The sequence below is a fragment of the Bos indicus x Bos taurus genome, chromosome 24 (genome assembly GCF_003369695.1).
Source record: "Bos indicus x Bos taurus breed Angus x Brahman F1 hybrid chromosome 24, Bos_hybrid_MaternalHap_v2.0, whole genome shotgun sequence".
Lineage (NCBI taxonomy): Eukaryota > Metazoa > Chordata > Mammalia > Artiodactyla > Bovidae > Bos > Bos indicus x Bos taurus.
The window spans coordinates 50347557-50367730 of record NC_040099.1 but is presented as its reverse complement, the minus strand read 5'-3'; the positions used below and the strand labels follow the sequence as shown (position 1 = coordinate 50367730).

The following is a 20174-nucleotide window of genomic DNA, read 5'->3' as shown; positions in this document are numbered from 1 at the left end:
CCCAAATGGAAGAACTAAAACCATAAAACTTTTGAGGAATGATGGGTTAAATCTTCATGAACTTGGATTAGGCTGTGGTTTCTTAGATTCGACACCAAAAGCAAGAGCAAGAAAATAAAAAGTACATCAACTGGATATCATCAAAAAGAAACACTTTCGTGCTTCAAAAGGTAACACCAAGACAGTAAAAAGAATAACCCAAAGAATGGAAGAAATTTTTTTTTTGCAAACTGTTTATATGATAAGAGACTTGCATCTAGAATATGTAAAGAACTTGTACAATTCTATAAAAAATTTTAAAATGGATGAGCAGAGGATATGAGCAGACAGTCCCCCAAAGAAGATATACAAATGGCCAATAAACACATGAAAAGATACTCAACATCATCAGACATCAGGGAGATGGAAATCAAAACCACAATGACATGCCACTTCACACCCACTAGGATGGCTAGAATAAAAACAGAATCTCAAGTGTGTGTGAATATTTAGAGAAATTGAACCCTCACACATTGCTGGTGAGAATGTAAAATAATGCTGCCATTTTGGAAAACATCCTGGTAATTCCTCCAACGGTACCATACGACCCAGTAATTCAAGTCCTATGTATATAATCCAAGAGAAAGGAAAACCTCTGTAAACACAAAAACGTGTACATGAATGTTCATAGCAGCATTAATCCAAAACCCCAAAGTGGAAACAGCTGACCTATCCATCAGTTAAGGAACAGATAAGCAAAATGTTGTATATACAGTGGAATGTAATTCAGCAGTAAAAAGAAAGGAAGTACTAAAATCTTCCACCACGTGGATGAACCTTGAAAACACTAAGAAGTCAGTCACAAAGAATCACATATTGCATGATTCCATTTATGTGAAATGCCCAGAATAAGCAAATCTATAAAGAAAGTAGATTTCTTGCTTGCCAAGGATGGTGGGGAGGTGTGGAGACTTTGGGGGATGGTGACTAAGGTGGGTGAGATCTTTTAGGAATATGTCTGAGGACGTTTTAAAATTGATTCTGGTGCTACATGCATGACTCTGAATATGCTAAAAGCCATTGGATTGTACACTTTAAATGGGTAAATTGTTTATTTCAGCCAAACTGGTTTTAAAAGAGTTTAGAGGCAAATATTCTACTGAAAAGTGATACCCTAGCTGGTAGCACTTTTCCAACTGGCTGAACGCTGGGGTAGCGAGCTCTGGTCCCTTGGTGGGAGCCTGTGTTCCCAAGAAGCAGGCCCTGGGCCTCAGTAAGTTTCCAGTGGGGAGAGATGGAAGAAGAGGGCCCATGGGAGTGCTGGGGGACAGCAGGAGGCACGTGGGAAGGTGGGAAGAGACCCGCAGAGAGGAGGGCGGGCCGAGGACACAGGAACTGTCAGTTCCCGTCTGGTTCCCTGTCTGCTCACCGTGGGGTGTGGTGAAGGTCACAGAACTGCTCTGTTTGCCTCGTGTCCTCTCGGGAAAGCAGAATCAAGTGCCCCCTGTCTTATGACTCTTCCCTCATCACGGAAGGCGGCAGGGGAGTTCTCGAGTTCTGAAGCTGAGCCCAGCTGCATCAGCTGCTCCTGGTGCCCAGAGGCAGGTCTGGTCCGCCACTGCTACTTATTAGCAGCAGGTCTTAGATGAACCTCTCAGCCCCTGGGGCTCCCTAGTCCTCAGCTGTCAAGTGAGAACAGTAAGTAATGTGACCTGCCTCCCTCAGAGGGTTGGTGGGAGGACCCAGAGTTATCAAGGATGGGAAAGAACTTCCAGGGCTCACTATTGTGAACTGCGGGAAAATGTTCAGGTTCGAAATGACGATATTGGTCCCCTAGCTGGAGTAGCTCTCACCTGTTTATTCTCTCATTAGCATCTGACCCACCCACCATATGCAAATTGGTTGGGGCCAGGAATAAGGGCAGCTGGTGACCACAGAGCGGAGCTCATATAAAAAGCCAAGACAACCAGACTTACAAGCTTAGTCTTCTGGCGTCAGACTCCTCTGCCTTCATCACGCAATCTACAGACAACCTCCTTCCTCCAGGGTGCTGGCCTGTGGAGCCAGGCCAGGATGGTCACTCTGGGCTCACTCTCTTACACAGGGAATTGTGACTCCAAATCCAAAATCAACAGTGTAGGGATGTAAAATGGGAAATATTCATCTCCAAGAAGATGCGTCCTGCAGATCATAACTGTTTAACTGAGATTACCTCCAGGAGGACTCATGGTTTCTACAGATGGCAGCAGTTCTGCGTAGCAGGTGCCACGCAGAATAAAATCTTCACGGCCATACTCCAGAGGCCCCGACATCTTGGAAACCTGCCGTCCAGGTCATCTGGGGACACAGGAGGGGCCAGCACGGCCCAGCAGGGAGACTAAGGAACAGCTCCCCAATGCCTGCTGTCAGAGGTGTGGTGGAGAGCAGAGGGCAAACATGGTGTCATGGACAAGAGAAGGAAGCAGGAATGAGAGCTCGGGGCAGCTCTGGGACCAGGGCTTGGCTCTCGATTACTGCTCTGCGTGCCCAGATGTGGAGCTGCTGGCAGATGTCTAAAGGAGCATCTCTGGGGAGGCAGGGCTCTGCCTTCCAGGCTTTGTAGAGTGAGGTGTGCAGAGGTAGGGATTTGGGTGCTCATAGCAACCAGGATCCATGCTGATTGGTCATTACCAACGTCTATTTCGATTGGTTGGTCCCAAACCTTAGCAATTAAGTGTTTTGAATATCACTCTTAGTGTAAAGAAATTGCCCTGGTGGTTCAGACAGTAAAGCATCTGTCTACAATGTGGGAGACCGGGGTTTGATTCCTGGGTTGGGAAGATCCATTGGAGAAGGAAATGGCAATCCACTCCAGCACTCTTGCCTGGAAAATCCCATGGACGGAGGAGCCTGATAGGCTACAGTCCATGGGGTCACAAAGAGTCGGACATGACTGAGCAACTTCACTTTCACTTTCTTAGTGTATAACCTCTGTACTAAAATCACTTTGGCTAAATGGCCAAAGTGTCAAAAACTAAGGCAGGCGGCTCCCTATTCTGATCCCTCTTTGGGTTAAATACACTTCCCCCAGTGCACTGCTTCCTAATCCATCCATTTGGACAAGTTTATTCAAATAAAGGCTTTCTGAACTTTTCCTCTTCTTCACTCCTTCAATTTGTATCTTAGAAGAGAAAATAAAACATGGTCAACTGTCTCAATAAAATTTACTGTTAGTGAAACTGAACAGGACTCTGTGGGGTTCCTGGGAGTGGAAGCCATTCTGTGTCCCCCATTTCTTATTTGTAGGAAATAGGCTTCAGCCTCCATGACCTTCTTTGAGTTCTAGAGGGCAGGTTCAAAGAGTTGCTAATAGGGATGGGAGGGGATGCAGAGACGAGAGTTGCATCAAGAAACGACAGTGCAGGCTTGGGGCAGGGGCCCGGTTCTGCCTCAAAGGATACACATGGTATCTTTGAACTCGTCTACAGAACTGAAACTTCCAGCAAGTGGGAGATGTTAACTTGATGAAGCATTCTTCATTCCAGAAAGAAGGTCACAGTTTGATAATCTCAAGAACCAGAGACGCTTATCAAGAGACCACCTGAGGTCAGATAAAAGAAACGCAGTGAAAGTCAAAGTTGCTCAGTCCTGTCTGACTCTCTGCGACCCCATGGAGTGTAGCCTGCCAGGCTCCTCTGTCCATGGAATTCTCCAGGCAAGAATACTGGAGTGGGTGGCCGTTCCCTTTGGCAGGGGATCTTCCCAACCCAGGTCTCCTGTATTGCATGTAGATTCTTTACCATCTGAGCCACCAGACCCCACACAAACCCTGATCCTTATTAGCAACCTCCTCCCACCCCCAACCACTGCTATAAAACTCCTCACCAAATACCCCCCAGCCTGGGACCGGGTTTGATTTGAGATTTGAGAGCATGAGCCTGCATGTCGCCCTTTGCCTGGCAAGGCAATAAAGCTTTTCTACTTCACCTAAAACTCTGAGAATCGATTCGGCACTGGTGCACAGAGGCTGAGTTTTGGCGTCATTAGTGGTCAAATTTCAGGTGTCATAATTCCCTCCAATGGTGATTCATAATCATAGTAAAAAAAAAGAGCCACTGTTTACTGAGTCCTTCCAAGATAGCTGACACACACATTACACGCATCATCTTCTCGACTCTTGCACGGCCCTGAGAAGTAGAATCGATCATGAGAGGATGGAGCCAGCCATCAGAGGCTTGTGAGGAAGGTAAAGTAATTTGCTCATGGCAGCAGTTAGCATCTGGCCACCCTGCCTCTGAGGGGAGCAGTTCTGCTTCCCAGAGGATGGCACAGCCAGAAGAGCCTGCCCCACGTTCCCGTGGAGCCAGTGGCCAAAGCACAGCTGCCACCCTGGGTGGGGAGGTAAGATTTACACACTCGACAGCACGGGCACCTCCAGGCAGAATGCAGACAAGGGTCAGCATGTCCAGCCTCCTGGGCCAGATGCCACGGTGCTTGACCCGGCTCTCTCAGAGGCCAAATGATCTGAGTTTACCTATTTTTGCAATAAACATGTTTTTGCAAGCTTACTCGTCCCACCCAGCAAACAAACTTCCCCAGCTTCCTACCTGAAGAGATCACTGGGACAAAAAAGAATCTGTCTGCCAGTGCAGGAGACACAGGTTCGATCCCTGGTCTGGGAAGATCCCACACGCTGCAGAGCAACTAAGCTCGTGCGCCCCAGCCACTAAGCCTGTGCTCTAGAGCCTGGGAGCTACCACTGCTGAGCCCTCACACCGCAATCACAGAGGCTCGCAGGCTCTAGACCCCATGCTCCACAACAAGAGAAGCCGCTGCAGTGAGAAGTCTGCGTGCTGCAACTCTCACTGTTGCAGAGAGCCCCTGCTCGCTGCTGCTGCTGCTGCTAAGTCGCTTCAGTCCTGTCCGACTCTCTTCGACCCCATAGACGGCAGCCCACCAGGCTGTCCCGTCCCTGGGATTCTCCAGGCAAGAATACTGGAGTGGGTTGCCATTTCCTTCTCCACCCTGCTCACTGCAACTGGAAAAAAGCCCTCGTAGCAATGAAGACCCAGCACAGCCACAAATAAAGTATTTTTAAAAAGTGTGCATGTTTATATTGTACTTTTGGAATGACTGGGGAAAAAAAAACACCATGTATAGTCCAGTCGTTAGCATTTTGGAGTTTTTACTTCTCATCTGTTTTTTATATATCTTTCTTCTCTGCTTGCTTTAAACTCTTATGATCATACCATCTATCCAATGCTGTATCTTCCTTTCTAAACCCAATCCTTATTACATATACAGTTTCTATGTTATTCTAAACTCTTCAAAATCACCATTGAAAATGGTTGTATATCTTTCTATTTAGTGGATGGACATAGTCTACTTAACCATGCCGTAACCTCCAACATAAATGTGTTAAGTTTAAATTTTCATGTCTCAGGTTTTCTTTAAGTAAAGAGGTACTGTTTGCCAAGATCTAAGTTCCATGTATCTAGGAATCATAGTTGGTTATGCAGCTTGAATTGGGATTTTTTACTTGGGGATGAATTTAAAACTGTACTGAGGTAGAATGAGAGGATACTATAGACAATGTCCCTGAATCTCAACAAAGCATTTAGCTCAATCTCTCAGGACGTCTTTGTGGACAGTGAAGAAACATGGGTCAGACCACTATAAAATGATGTAAATTCACAAGTGGTTGGACAGCTAAACCCAAAGTATTCTGGCTTAGGGTCACTGCCACCCTGGAAGGAAGTAGCTGGTGGCCATGAGACTAAGCCTTTCACCTAATCTCTTCACACATTTTAAAATCAGTGATATGGGTGAAGTAATAGAAAATTGGCTTGTGAATTATGAAGCTGTATGGGATAAGATTATGTGATAGAGCAAAGAGCCAAAAGACCTTGTCAGGCTGAAATATTTGCTGGAAGCCAAGAAGAGAGAGAAGGGAGAAAGGCAAAGTTTTGTACTTGGGCTAAAAATCAATGATATAAATGTGAATAAACGAACAAACATACATACATGTCGCTCAGTCGTGTCTGACTCTTTGCGACCCCATGGACTGTAGCCTACCAGGCTCCTCCATCCATGGGATTTTCCAGGCAAGAGTACTGGAGTGGGTTGCCATTTCCTTCTCCAGGGGATCTTCCCCACCCCGGGATCAAACCTGGGTCTCCCACATTGCAGGCAGGCGCTTCACCCTCTAAGCCACCAGGGAAGCCCATGAATGTGAATAGGGAATACCAAACTTATTAGAAGTTAGTTGGCTACAACCTCAATATGAGCCAATAGAGTGACATGGCTGCCCCGCAGAGTATCAGCACAAATACACTGACTACACTAAAGCCTTTGACTATGTGGATCACAGCAAACTGTGGACAATTCTTAAAGAGATGGGGATACCAGACCATCTTAGCTGCCTCCTGAGAAACATGTATGGAAGTCAAGAGCAACAGTTAGAGCTGGACATGGAATAATGGACTGGCTCAAAACTGGGAAAGGAGTACGGCAAGGCTGTATATTGTCACCCTGCTTATTTAGCTTATATGCAGAGTACATCATGCGAAATTCCAGGTTGGAGGAAGCACAAGCTGGAATCAAGATTGCTGGTAGAAATATCAATAACCTCAGATATGCAGATGACACCTCTCTAATGGCAGAAAGTGAAGAGGAGCTAAGGAGCCTCTTGGTGAAGGTGAAAGAGGAGAATGAAGAAGCTGTTTAAAACTTGACATTCAAAAAACTAAGATCATGGCATCCAGTCCCATTACTTCATGGCAAATAGATGGGGAAACAATGGAAGCAGTGACAGACTTTATTTATTTGGCTCCAAAATCACTGCAGATGGTGATGGCAGCCATGAAATTAAAAGACACTTGCTCCTTAGAAGAAAAGCTATGACCAACCTAGACACCATATGAAAAAGCAGAGACATCACTTTGTCAACAAAGGTCCATCTTTTCAAAGCTATAGTTTTTCCAGTAGTCATGTACAGATGTTAGAGTTGGACCATAAAGAAGGCTGAGCGCTGAAGAATTGATGCTTTCAAACTGTGGTGTTGGAGAAGACTCTTGAGAGTCCCTTGGACTGCAAGGAGATCCAACCAGTCCATCCTAAAGGAAATCAGTCCTGAATATTCATTTGAAGGACTGATGCTGAAGCTCCAATACTTTGGCCACCTGATGCGAAGAGCTGACTCATTGGAAAAGACCCTGATGCTGGGAAAGATTGAAGGCGGGAGGAGAAGGGTTGGATGGCATCACTGACTCGATGGACATGAATCTGAGCCAACTCCAGGAGATGGTGAAGGACAGGGAAATGTGGCATGCTGCAGTCCATGTGGTCGAAGAGTCGGACACGACTGAGTGACTGAACAGCAACAACAAAATACCAACAACATGAACGGAGAGTCATTTATGGAGCAGAGATGTCACGTTCCCACTGACTCCACAAGGTATCTGTTCTGGAAGACTTTAGGAAAGGGTGTGACAAGTAGGTCAGTCAGTGAAAGGACAGTCGGAATATATGACTTTTGGAAACACTGTCATCTAAATAGCCAACAAGGCAGTATGCTCAGTGGATAAAGCATGACCTCTGAAGGCACCATGAGGTGGTTATTCTATTAGGCTTTGAAACTTTTAAACCCAACTCTGCCATTTACTAGCTGGGGGACCTGGCACAAGTTACTGTCTGTGCCTCAGCGTATTCATCTGATGAATGAGATACTCTTTCCTAAGGGCCCTACTATCTATTAGGGTAGAGGCATCATCATAAACATTTTAGATAAATAATCACAATGGCATGGGGTTAACTGTTATGGACAACCAGAGGAAGGTGTGATTAACTCCCTGGAGAGCTGGGTGAAGCTTTACAGAATTGGGGCTTTTGAGTGGAGTTTGCAGGGATAATTAGGGGTGTATGTGGGAGCAGAGGGAACAGTGTGGGGGACTAGACCTGTCACCAAGTATTTTCCAGCAAATGCTGAGAAGTCAGTGATACAGCACAAGATAATTGGGTGGCAGCAAATGAAGCTACAGATAAAGTTGGTTCTCTCCCAGCTCCAAGTGTAGTGCTGATTGAGAAGCTACCCATGAATGTAAGGGTAGGCATAGCAATCTGATGCTCCCGTTGAGCCTTCTGTTTCTATACTGCTGTCTTCTCAATAGACTACCACGGTAAAGGATGAAGAAAGAAATCACATTTCAGGAGAAAATGAAAAAGGATTTGATCCAATTTTCTAATCCTCCTTCTTCACTATAAACACAGGAATATCTGCCTATAGAATAAGTGTGTCATGTTCCTGAGACATTTATAACCTTGGAGTCCCTAAGTAGAGAGACTGGAGTCAGTACTGGAGCAATTGGGATCCTTCCCACCACGACTGAAGGAACAGAAGATGCTATCTGGAAGGAGTTCCCTTCCCAGCACATCTCCTAAGCAAAAATGATGGAGGAAAACATTATTCAACACTGATCTCCCAGACTCTCCATTTCATTACATTTAATAACAATCATTAAGCATGCTACAGGGATGTAGATATAAGTCATCAACACTTCCTCCAAGGTGCTTGTGTGCTAGCTTTAAAAGATTCACAGCCACACAGAGCCTTACATCATTAAATGTTAGGGCTGGCCATTTCTGATCATGATGGAGTAACCAGTGCTGGATTTGCCCTCCTGCTGAAATCAAGTATAAAACAAATATACACAGCAGTTTTTAGGGATTCAACAATAGAGTCCCTTGGACTGCAAGGAGATCCAACCAGTCCATCCTAAAGGAAGTTAGTCCTGAATATTCATTGGAAGGACTGATGCTGAAGCTGAAACTCCAATACTTCAACCACTTGATGGGAAGAACTGACTCACTGGAAAAGACCCTGATTCTGGGAAAGATTGAAGGTGGGAGGAGAAGGGGACGACAGAGGATGAGATGGTTGGATGGCATCACCTACTCAATGGACATGAGTTTGAGTAAACTCCGGGAGTTAGTGATGGACTAACTGGAAGCCTGGCGTGCTGCAATCCATGGGGTCGCAGAGAGTTGGACACGACTGAGTGACTGAACTGAATAGGCTATACAGGATCCCTGAAAAAAGGGAAAGAAACACATCAGGTGAGCTTCGTGTTCACCTGGCACTCTGCCTGAGTAGATTTCCAACCACCACACAGGAAGGGGGAATAAAGCAGAGTACAGTTGTCCTACCGAGTTGAGGAATTAGAGGCTGGGGTCTGCAGCTACAGAAGCACTGGAGCCCATGGGGCAGGATACTGGAGAGGAAGGAGCTTCATAGGGGACATGCTCAGGAGTTTGTAGAGGGGGGAGATCCCCCACAGATCTCTGGCCGAAGGCTGGTCTGCCCATACACAGGGTGAGATCTAGCGAAGAGTAGTTACTTTGGAACTTAGAGCAGAACGCGGATAGTAGAAGTTGCAGAAACCCTGGAAACGTAGGCGTTTCAATCTAGCCAGAGGGAGGAAACTCCTTATTCACATTCCAGACATTCAAGTGAGACAACAGCAAGGTCATACCACAGGAGTAAGGATCACACTCTGGAGTCAGGTCCACGCTAGGCCTGCCCTGTCGAAGCATGAACCCAAGCCTCAACAGGATCAAGGATCCCGTAATTCACTACGGGTGAATTAACTCCCCGTCAGAACAAAATTCAACACTTATTAAAGGAAAACAGTATAATTCAAGCTCCTTTCAGGGTAGCAACTGTAATATCCACAAACAACCAAAAATTACTAGAAATGCGGAGGAGCAGGAAAAGTGACCCAAATTCAAGGAAAACAATAGGAAACAGATGCTGAGATGTCCCAGATGTTCAAATTAGTAAAGACTTTAAAGCAGGTATTATATGTTCAAGAACGTAAAGAAAAATATGATCTCAGTGAGTGAAAAGATGGGGAAATCCCAGTATATAAGTGGAAACTATGAAAAAGAAGCAAATAGAAATTGTAGGAAAGTACAGCATCCAAAATGAAAACTTCATCCAATGAGCTTAACAGCAAATTAAAGATGGCAGAAGAAAAGGTCAAGGAAGTTGAAGACAGAACCATAGATATTATCCATTCTGAAAAAGAGGAAAAAGATTGGAGGACAAACTTTTGCGACATACCAAGCTGAGTAACACACGTATAATCAGAGCCTGGAAGGAGAAGAGAAAATGGGGACAGGAAAAAAATGATTGCTGAAAATATCCCAAATATGGTGGGGGAAAATACAGGTATCTGAGAAGTTCAATGAATTATCTAAATGGGATAAGTACAAAGAAAACCATACCTGGGCACACCACAATCAAGCTTCTGGAAGTTAAAGATCAAGAAAGAATCTTGAAAGCAGTTAAGAGAGAAAAATACATTACATATGGAGGAACAATGATCCATATGAAGACCTTCTCTTGAGAAACATTAGGGATAGGAAATAAAGCATGGACATTTTTAAGTGCTGAAAGAGAAAAATATAGATTCAGAGCTTTCTGTCCTGGGAAAACAAACTTTTTAAATGAGAGAGAAATAAAGACACTTTCTAGATAAAAGAATTTGTCCCCAGAAAGCCTGAACTACATAAAATACTAGCCACTCTCTAGCATTCCTAGCAAGAAGGCTGACTTCCTGCTTCTTGAATTCTCCTAGAGCTTTGGAGCTCACCGTAGGAGATGGCAGCTCTAATTGTGAGTAGGTGAGTGAGTAGGCGGGTGTTGACAGGAAGGAGGGAGGTGGTGATCTCTCTGCGCTATTTAATCAACCATTCACCCCCCAGTGGAGAACCGGACCCAGGTGTATGGGAAGGACGAACTTTGACATTCAGAGAAAGGCAGAAAAGGATGACAGGTACGCACTGGTACAGTTAGGCCAGCTGTCAGTAAGGAAATACCTGCAGACTGGCTGGGAAGTAGCCGCTGCTCCGAGCTCCGTTCCCTCGCTCATCACCTTGGCCTCATTCCCAGATACTCCCAGACGTCCCTACGATGGAGCAATGAAGGATCAACTTCTGGCAAGCAGGGCACCTCCAGGACTCTGCCAGCTAGCTTCCTTTCGAATTGGTTGATGCTTGGGCCATGCCAGTTATTAAAGGTTTACAATGTCACCACTGGAGCTAAGTGGGGTTGCTTCCCTGTGTGTAGGACTCTGGCAGTGGGTAGAGAAGGACCAGAGGAGGCCTAGGGACAGAATGAAGACTCTGCTCCTGGGGCCAGGGGCGGGGGCGGGGGGTGTGCAGTAGGAACCAGGGAAGCTCTGAAAGCCACCAAAATGAACTTTCCCAGGTCAGCCTGAGGTTTCAGGGACACTTGACTCTAGAACAACCTCTGTTCTAATCCCCTAGGTCATAGTTTTCCATTTTAAAATGAGATGTTTCATAGCCTTTTAAATAAACCTTTTCACCTCCACTGATTGAGAATAATGTTCTTAGCAGCTTAAGAACTTCTAGCTGGGCCCCCAGCAAGTTGTCCTTCAATGAGTCCACTTTCTCATGAAACCTTGGACCTCAGGAGTGGCTGGGCCCCTCCCAGTGCCTGCACTGTGGACCCCGGTCCTTTTCTGGGATGCCAGGCAAGCCCCTCCTCCCTTCCTGCGCCTACATATCTGCATCTTCAAGATGGAGGCCATGCAAAATAAAGGCACACAGAACAACAAATGGACGGTCTCTTGATCAGCGACAAAGACTCTATTTCAGCCACAGAAATGGACATTTCTCCTCCTAGGTTCAGGTTCAAAGGAATCTGTGTGTCTGCCTAGGCAGGAGGAGGAGGGTTATCTTGGCCTAGACAGACAAGAAGCCATCAAAGGCAGGCAGAGTGGCCCAGAGGAGGAGGAGGTGTGGTAGATCAACACAATCTCACCAGCAAAAACACAGCTAATCAAAGCTCTATGCACAGCCTTTGGAAGCTGCCTGATACATTTTCCATCATGTACCTCTTCGCCTCCTTTGGGACCTTGAACCACAAGTCTTAACAAACTGCAGTAATTTGCTGAGCCCTCAATCAGTCTCGCTGAACTGTGAAAGCAATGTCTTGTCTTTAAATAACATCTAGTGAGGTAGTTTACACCAGGATAAAAACCATGTTTTCTAAAATCATTTCTTGTATCACCTTGTTGTTTTTTTGCAAGTCTGTCTGACTCTTTGCGACCCTATGGACTGTAGCCAGACAGGCTCCTCTGTCCATGGGATTTTCCAGGAAAGAATACTGGAGTGTCATACCACTTCCTTCTCTAGGGGATCTTCCTGACCCAAGGATCAAACCCATGTCTCCTGCTTGGCAGGCAGATTCTTTACCACTGAGCCACCTGGGAAGCCCCAGAATCACCTAACTCTTGTTAAAGTGAAACCTAAACAGAACCAGCACTCCTGATGGACTGTTTTTGTGCAGTTTTCCACCAAGCTCAAGGGATGGTGGACCAGGCGGTTTCCAAGTGATGTGACTAAAGCCTTAAAAGTCATCCTGCCGAAAACCATCTTCATAATTCCCCATTACAGTGCCTGATATCGCCACCATTAAGTACCCCTTTTGGTTAAGGTACCTACTTCAAACACACCTATGTTACCTGCGAGGAGTTCTTAGCCTTCTTCATTGAGCTCAAGTTTGAGAACCTCAACTGCACACATCAGCAGATACACCAGGAGGGTCCACTTTCTGGGGACTTTGGTGGTCCAGTGGTTACAAATCCACCTTGCAATGGAGGAGACATGGGTTCGATCCCTGGTTGGGGAAATAAGATCGCACGTGCCTTGGAGCAACTAAGCTCTCACTTCACAACTACTGAGCTCATAGCTCAACTAGAGAGTCGGTGCAGCACAACAAAAGACCCCACATGATGCAATGACGATTCCGCGCCCCAACCGAGACTCGACATAACCAAATAAATAGCAAGTATTCAAGAAAAAACTAAAAGGAACACTCACAAAATAAAAGTAGCTTGCTCACAGACAAGCTACTCCACATCTTCAGATCAGTGATGCTTAACAGTTCACCCGCGTGAGAATCACCTGGAGGCATGTTGAACCGCAGCTTGCTGGGCCCCCACGCTGAGTTTCTGATCCCGTAGGTCTGAGATGGGAACTGAGAACCTGCATCTCTAACAAGTGCCCAGGTAAGGCTGATGCTGCTGGTCCAGAGCCACGCTTTGAGGATGATGGTACTAGTTGATTTCTAAGGAAATCTTCATGAGATGCAGAGGCAGAGTGTGAGAGCATTCCGATCATGAATTATAAGGTAAGAAGATGGACGGTTCTGAAGTATTGGGTTGGCCAGAAAGCCCAGGTTTTTCCATAACATCCTATGGAACTGTCTGGATCTTAAGAACCTTCTGGCCAACCCAATAGGAAGGGGTAAGGACCCAAAGGCAGGCCAGCCTGGCAGAAAACTTGGACTTGCTTGAATGATCCACCAAGACACATGCTATAGGCCTCTTCCTCTTGCTTTCTTTCCTTTGCAGTTTTCTCTGCTTACCGCTTCCAGGAAAGGCAGGTCCACTGGCAGCTCCCGGCAAGGACAAAAGATGGTTCCCTCTCCCAGGCCCCTGCCTGGAGGGACATGTTCACACAGCTAATCAGGCTGTCAGTGCCCTGTTCAGCCTTCAGCACCCTCTCCTGGGGGCTCCTGACATTTCTCAGAATTTACACAGAACTTAGTGAAGTCTTAAACTACGTTTTTTCCCTCTTTTGAGCTCATCTACTCCCTAATAGGATAAATTCAAAGGGAAACATGCTCTTCCAGCTGCCTCCTCTTGACACACACAAGGAACTAATTAGCAGGCCTGCCGAGGAGGCGGGCAGAAAAGGGTTCATGACAAGAACACAGGCCGGCAGCCGCCCTCAGGAGGTGGGGCCTCCTGGCTTGCCCTTCGGCCATCACGTCAGGCTGTTCAGTGGCTCAGTCATGTCTGACTCTTTGCCACCCCGTGGACTGCAGCATGCCAGGCCCCCCTGTCCGTGGGTCCATATGTCGGTGGAGGGGAAACTGACATTGGGTGTCTGCCTGGTGTTACCACGGCATCTACTGGGCAAGCGGTTGTTAGTGATTTAGCCTTTCGCGCATCAGGAAAGCCTTTGACATCCCTGCTTTCACTGATGCTAACAAGGATCCTATGAAATAAGCAGAAGGGGAATGATGGCCCCATTTGACAGATCAGACAGTTGAGAAGGAGCTCAGAAAAAAACAGTGGACATGGTACTCTAGGCTCAGCCAATCCTTGTGTGGTCTTAAACAGATCTCTTTCCTAGACCTCAGTATTTCCATCTGTCAGATGGAAGAAATGGACCAGGTGATTGGGAGGTCTCCTTATAGATCTCTTATTCTGGGAATGACCTACACAAGGTAAAAGAATTGAGGTCACATGGTGAATGACACAGAGAAACCAGGGGTCCCCCATGCCGTGTCTGATGAGTGAGAGCCGCCAGAGTACCCCTATTGCTACCCACTGCCACATTCTACTGTCGGTGTGGGTCAACCAGGGCCTCTAGTTGCCCTCTGCCTTGCAAAATCAAAGACCCTTGGGGTGGTGTGGGAGGGGGTCACGTGCCCATAATGTTTGCTGACTGTAACTTGATGCTCCAAAGGGGTCAGATACCCATTAGAGAAGAGAAGGCCTTTTCCTCCATGAGACAAACACAATGGACACCTTCCCTGGGCCCTGCTAGACGAGGGGGGATGTGGACGGGAAGGAGACTTGCTGTCCACTCAGGACAGAGTTACAACAAGGACAAGGAGGACCAGCTGCTGCATCCATGTCCAGCTCCTCCCCCCACCCCCTTCCCCACCGTCAGATCACAAAGCCTGTCCCTGACCCTGGGCTGTAACCCACACAAAGGCACTGGCTGCAGCCCAAATGTGCATGAGCTTCTTCGGGGCCAGCGTAGGATCCTTGAAGCTTTCAGAGGGGTCAAGTTTAGAGCCGCTCACATGAAGGCAATCGTCCTCCAAACACACCGGGGAGACCAGGTGCCTACTTCTGACTTCTGTTGGCTGGAAGAATGCCATGCTCTCTCTCCGAGAGTCAAACCGTCTAAGCACATGGAATCAATGACCCCAAAGCTTGCCATCTGCAACATGCTGGCCCATGACAATTCTTCAGTTTGTTCACGACAGTCAACACAATCACCTGGGCCATGTCTCGGGTACAGGATTAGACTCCCTGGAGGAAACTGATATGAACGTGATACAGCCGTCAAGAACCACGGAGCTCTTAGCCTAAGAACACAGAAGACAGTGGCAGAAATACCATAAAGCAGTCAATGGTGGGTGCTAGAAGATCCAGGTTATGGGGGGCGGGGAATTCAAAGGAAGCAAAGACCCAGACAGCCTCCATGGAGGAAATGGCGCATGGAAAGACCATTCATCAAGATGCTAGAAGGCCGAATTCTTGTGTCCCTTCTGCTGCAGTCAGCCAAGTAATCTTGAGAAAGCCAGTTCTCTCCATCTTAAAATGGACCATTTGCCCAAAGTGCCTCACGGCATTATGAGAATTAAATGAGAACTGATTTAAATGCAATCAGATAAAGGCACTGAATATAAAGCTTTCGTCATCACTTGGGGAAGAGTAGGGAGGAAGCTAAAAGCAGAGAGCATACGAGGAGGAGGCCGACGGGGGTGGGGATGCCCGCCAAACCCAGGGCTGATGTCAGCTCCTACTGGGCCTGTCACTGGCTCCATGATTTTTTTTTTTCTTTTAAACCTCCCACAGTTAATTTTATTGAAGAGACCCCACAGAAGAGCAAGTCAGAGCATCTAAATTCCTCTGCATCAGGAAAATGAAAGTCCTGACCAGAGAGACGGTGGCTTCCCACCCCTGAGGGACAGGCACACGGCCAGCGTTGGTGGTCAATGAACCTGAGGCTCCTCCATGGCTCCCAGTGTAGCTCCCAGGCCCCGTGTACTCAGCCAGCACTCTGAGCAGGATGGGGTGGTGGGGGGGTGGTGTTCCTTACTACTTTCTAAGGGGCTTTGCTTTTATGTTCCATTTTGATTCATAACCTCGATCTAGGGGGGCAGGCAGGGCACATATGATCACCCTTATCAAAGATGGGGAAATAGAGGCTCCCGGGGGTGACTGTGTCCCAGGCAGCATCCCCAGAAGGGAGCCCGGGTCTCCGTCTCCATCACAGCATCACCTCCTCACACCTCCTTAGGAATCACTGCCACAGACACTGCTTGCCCCAACAACCCCCTGCCCTCATTTTCCTGAAAGCCCCCACCATGTGCTGTTCTGCGCCTGTTCCCATAATAGCACTTCACTTGCATCGAAGAAAAGCTCCTTTTATTATTTCCAAACGTCCTGGTTTATTCCAATTCAGAAAGTGGTTTTGTGCATCCCAGAAATAACAGTATCACGGATTCTCTGGTCCTTTTTACCAAATAAGGGCAGATTTGGGTTAAAACCTTCAGTTCAATTGTTTGGAATCACTGCTCCTTTGAAGAAAAGAGAACCAGCACAGAGAATTAGGAAGACAGAAGGGCATGGGATTTTTTTTTTTTTTTTTACCGTGGACATTCCTTCCTACAGACTCGGCTGTCAGGTTTGACAGATGGCCTGGCTGCAGGAGTGGGGACAGAGGGCAAGCTCGTGGTTCAGGCGGCACCAGGCAACGAGAGCCAGCTGGGCTGATGCAAGGTCTGAAATCTGAGCTGGATCCCAGGATCCAGCCAGGGAGGGTGGGACAGGGAGCCCTGCCCCCCCCAGCCCCCTCCCCCCGCCACCCCACTGCCGCTGCGCCAGGCAGGTCAGCACCTTTTCTCAGTGTCTGTGACCTGGCTGGAGGCAGATAGGGTGGCAAGGGAGAGCAGAGGAACGGGGCCTCAGAGAGAAGGCCAGAACACGTTCAAGGTCAGAGATGCCCTCCCCACTCATTGCCCACCCCAGCCCTGTGGCTGGTAACAGGTTATGATGTACCCATCTCCTGAGGAATGCACTTATTCTCTTGGGTTGGCCAGAAACTTCATTCGGGTGTTTCTGCAAATTGGGATGAACTTTTTGGCTAATCCAGTAGTAAAAATTCATGATCCACAAGTTTTGGCAGGAGGCCGGAAGTCACAGCCACCCCACAGCTCTGTTGAGGGGTGCCTGCCTGAGATGCTCAGAGGCTCCCCTAAAGTCAGAGGAACTGGTGTAAGGAGAACAGAACTTCAGAGAACTCCTAGCTTCTGAAGGGCCCAGTGGATTAGGTAAGAAGTAGTCAGGGGCCTTGAGAACGAGTGTCCGTGTGGCCGGGGCAGCTCTGATCTCTGCAGCTGCTGGTGTGTTTAGCTGACCACCATGTGGGGTCTCAGCACCAACCGGACCCTGTGGCTTCAACATCACACTGCGGGCCCAGGGCATCACGGGACCTGGGAGAGCTGAGCCCCTAGCTGGATAAGGTATGCCGAGAATGAGTTTATCAGATTCACCATTTGTGCCACTGTCCACAGAGAGAATGGAACACAGAGTGGGGCAACTTTGATGGAAGGAGGAGGCAAGATGAGCCAGAGAGTAAGACTCAAATCCTGGGAGGCCTCCCGGGAGTCCTGAGTAGAGGGTAGGGAGGGGAGGAGGTTAGGCAGATGGCAGGGATAAAATGGTGCCAGAGGCAAATTCACCAGCAGCACATTTTTTTTTTTTGGCTGTGCTACACAGCTTACAGGATCCTAGTTCAGCCAGGGATTGAACCCAGGCTGCGGCAGTAAAAGCTTGGAATCCTAACCACTAGACCACTGGGGGAGCTCCCCAGCTGCACAATTATAAAGCCACAGAGTTTAGAACTGGATCATCTAATCCAACCGCCTCCTGTAGAGCCATGAATCATTGGTCATGGCCACGTGGCAGAGGCAAGACTAAGAACCGGACCTCCCCTCTTTCTCGCACCCTCCAGCTTCCCCCTAAGTACCGAGCCCAGTCCTCTGATTCCACTGGGCTAGGAATACCCTCTCAAACACCGAGTGTTCTTGAGGATTCCAAGGACCGCCTGTCTCAGTCATTCCAGCCAGACATACCTTGTGTGAATAGTGCTGATCAACGATCCTCGCCAACCCAAAATCCCCAATCTTGAGCACGAGGTCCTCGGTGCTGATGAAGATGTTGGCGGGCTTCAGGTCCCGGTGCAGCACGTTGGCAGAGTGGATGTACTTGAGCCCCCGGAGCAGCTGGTACATGAACAGCTTGGCGTGCTCCTCGGTCAGCGTGCCCTGCTCCAGCAGGCGTGCCAGGTCGGTCTCCATGTACTCCTGGACGATGTAGGCCACGCTGAACTTGAACAGCTCGCCCTGCAGGTCGGTGCCCTGGGGCCCCAGCACCTCGTACACCTTCACGATGTTGTCGTGGTCCAGGCGCTGGATAATCTTGATCTCCCGGAGCGCGTGCTTCCTGCTGCGGGCGTCACTCAGGGTGATCTTCTTCACCGCCACCTTCCGGCGGGCCCTGCTGTCCACGGCCGACAGCACCAGCCCGTTGACGCCGAAACCCAGGGGCTGGAAGTCAACGAAGCGCCCGCCCAGGTCATAGCCATAGACGCTGGCGAGGCAGCCGCCCTTCTCGGCCATGGTTGGCTCAGTGGTCAGGCGCTGCCCGTGGGACAGAGGGGCAGTCAGGAAAGACCAAGTCCCAGCTCCTGGCTTCCCCAGCCCTCCTCATTCTGTCAAGTCCCGAGGCTGAAGGATGCCTTTTCTCCTGGTGATGTCACTGCCACCGGCTCTCTGGAGACAAGAGTGGCATCTGTCCATACCCGCTGAGCTGCAGAAGTTGGAGGCTCAGGCTGTCCCCTTAGCCTTGCCCTGGGAAGGCTGTCCACCAACTCCTATGTGCCCTGAGCCTCCCTGGAAGCTTAGAATGGCTCATGATTCTTTCAAATACAGTATTTTGGAAAGAAAACCCAGTCCCATTATCTATGTGAATGGAAAGTTTTCTCTCATGATGGACCACAAAGTAAAGATGCAGAAACTCTCCCGTTTAAATCCTTTGTTATAAGAGGTTCCTTCTGGCTCAAATGAGCAGCCGTTGCTGAGCTATGTTCCTTTCCTTTTGAAGGTCCAAAGTCTAGTGGTATCACAGCCTCTGGCAGCCTGGGAGCCTCTGGCAGCTGCCCTCCCAGTCCCAAGCAGTATGAAGGGATCCCAACAGTGGATTGAGAGGCTTGTAGGGACTTCTCTGTACCTCTGCCAGCGTTCCTTTCTACCAGCTCCTCTCAGATTCTGAAACCCAAACCAGTCTGTTGAATGTTGGTGAAGAAAGCTGGAGAAATTCAAGCACCTTTCATGAACTCTACACCAAACTGCACCTGAAGTCCCAGACCTGGGTCTCACCTGCCTGGCCTGGATCCTCCGGAGACTTCAGAGGCAGGCAGTGTCCTCTGTCACCCCCTCATCCACATCACCGTGAAGGAGATTGTGTTCTGCTGGACCCAGAGAGGCTGGCAGGAATGCAGCATCTTTCAGACCGAGTCTCCTTCCCTGTCAAAGAGACAATGTTGGGTAAATTTCCACACTTCGGCTTCCAACACCTTCCCACTTGGGTGCCTTTTGTTAACCAGCCCAAGTGTTATTTGATCTGTCCAGCCAGCTGAAACATTGCTTGCTCAGGGGATTCCAGGCTTTGCACTGCCCAAGCCACCCAGCCTGCTGTGTGCAACGCTCCCCTGGAAGAGAGAGAAGATGGATTGATTTGATAAGATCATCAGCTAGTGTGCCTTTAATGTAAATGCCTTCTCCCCGAAGGTTAACATGCACAAGCTGTGGGTGGCAGTGATCAGCTCTGACTTTTGCAAAAATCATTCATTATGCCCTCCAAACACACAGAGCAGCACTAGCAGAGAAGGGTAACAGTAAAAAGGAACTCATTGCAGACAGAAAATAAGGGATCCATAAATTTGTTTTTCTACTTGGACCCCTTTTCTTCCTTCTTTTGCAAATGTCTTTGAATATTTTGGGAGAATTTGCTAAACACAGATTTAATTATTTGTATCTCTTTCTTTCCATGTAATAGCACATGAATGCATACATACAAACTATAAGGAAATTTTATTGCCACCCTAGACAAGGAACTTTCTGCACAGCAAAACAGGACATAGGCTTCTTAGCAGGACAGTAGCATTGGCACGATGAACTGTATTCTTTCTGATAATGGGGACCTCGCTCTAAGGGGTCGAGAAGAGTCGGACACGACTGAATGACTTCACTTTCACTTTTCACTTTCATGCAACGGAGAAGGAAATGACAACCCACTCCAGTGTTCTTGCCTGGAGAATCC

At 48.0% G+C, this 20174-nt stretch overlaps 1 protein-coding gene across 6 annotated transcripts in view; it reads right to left on the bottom strand.

Annotated features, from left to right (window-relative positions):
* MAPK4 (mitogen-activated protein kinase 4) overlaps positions 1-20174 on the bottom strand; it is a 173301-nt gene that overhangs the window by 43784 nt on the left and 109343 nt on the right. For 5 of the 6 annotated variants that reach the window (XM_027525651.1, XM_027525650.1, XM_027525647.1 and 2 more), the window contains one exon: positions 17927-19378. In XM_027525651.1, coding sequence (XP_027381452.1) covers positions 17927-18472 — 546 coding nt within the window. In that variant the 5' untranslated portion in view covers positions 18473-19378. The remainder of the gene's footprint in view (positions 1-17926; positions 19379-20174) is intronic. The other variant, XM_027525653.1, reaches the window with a different exon arrangement.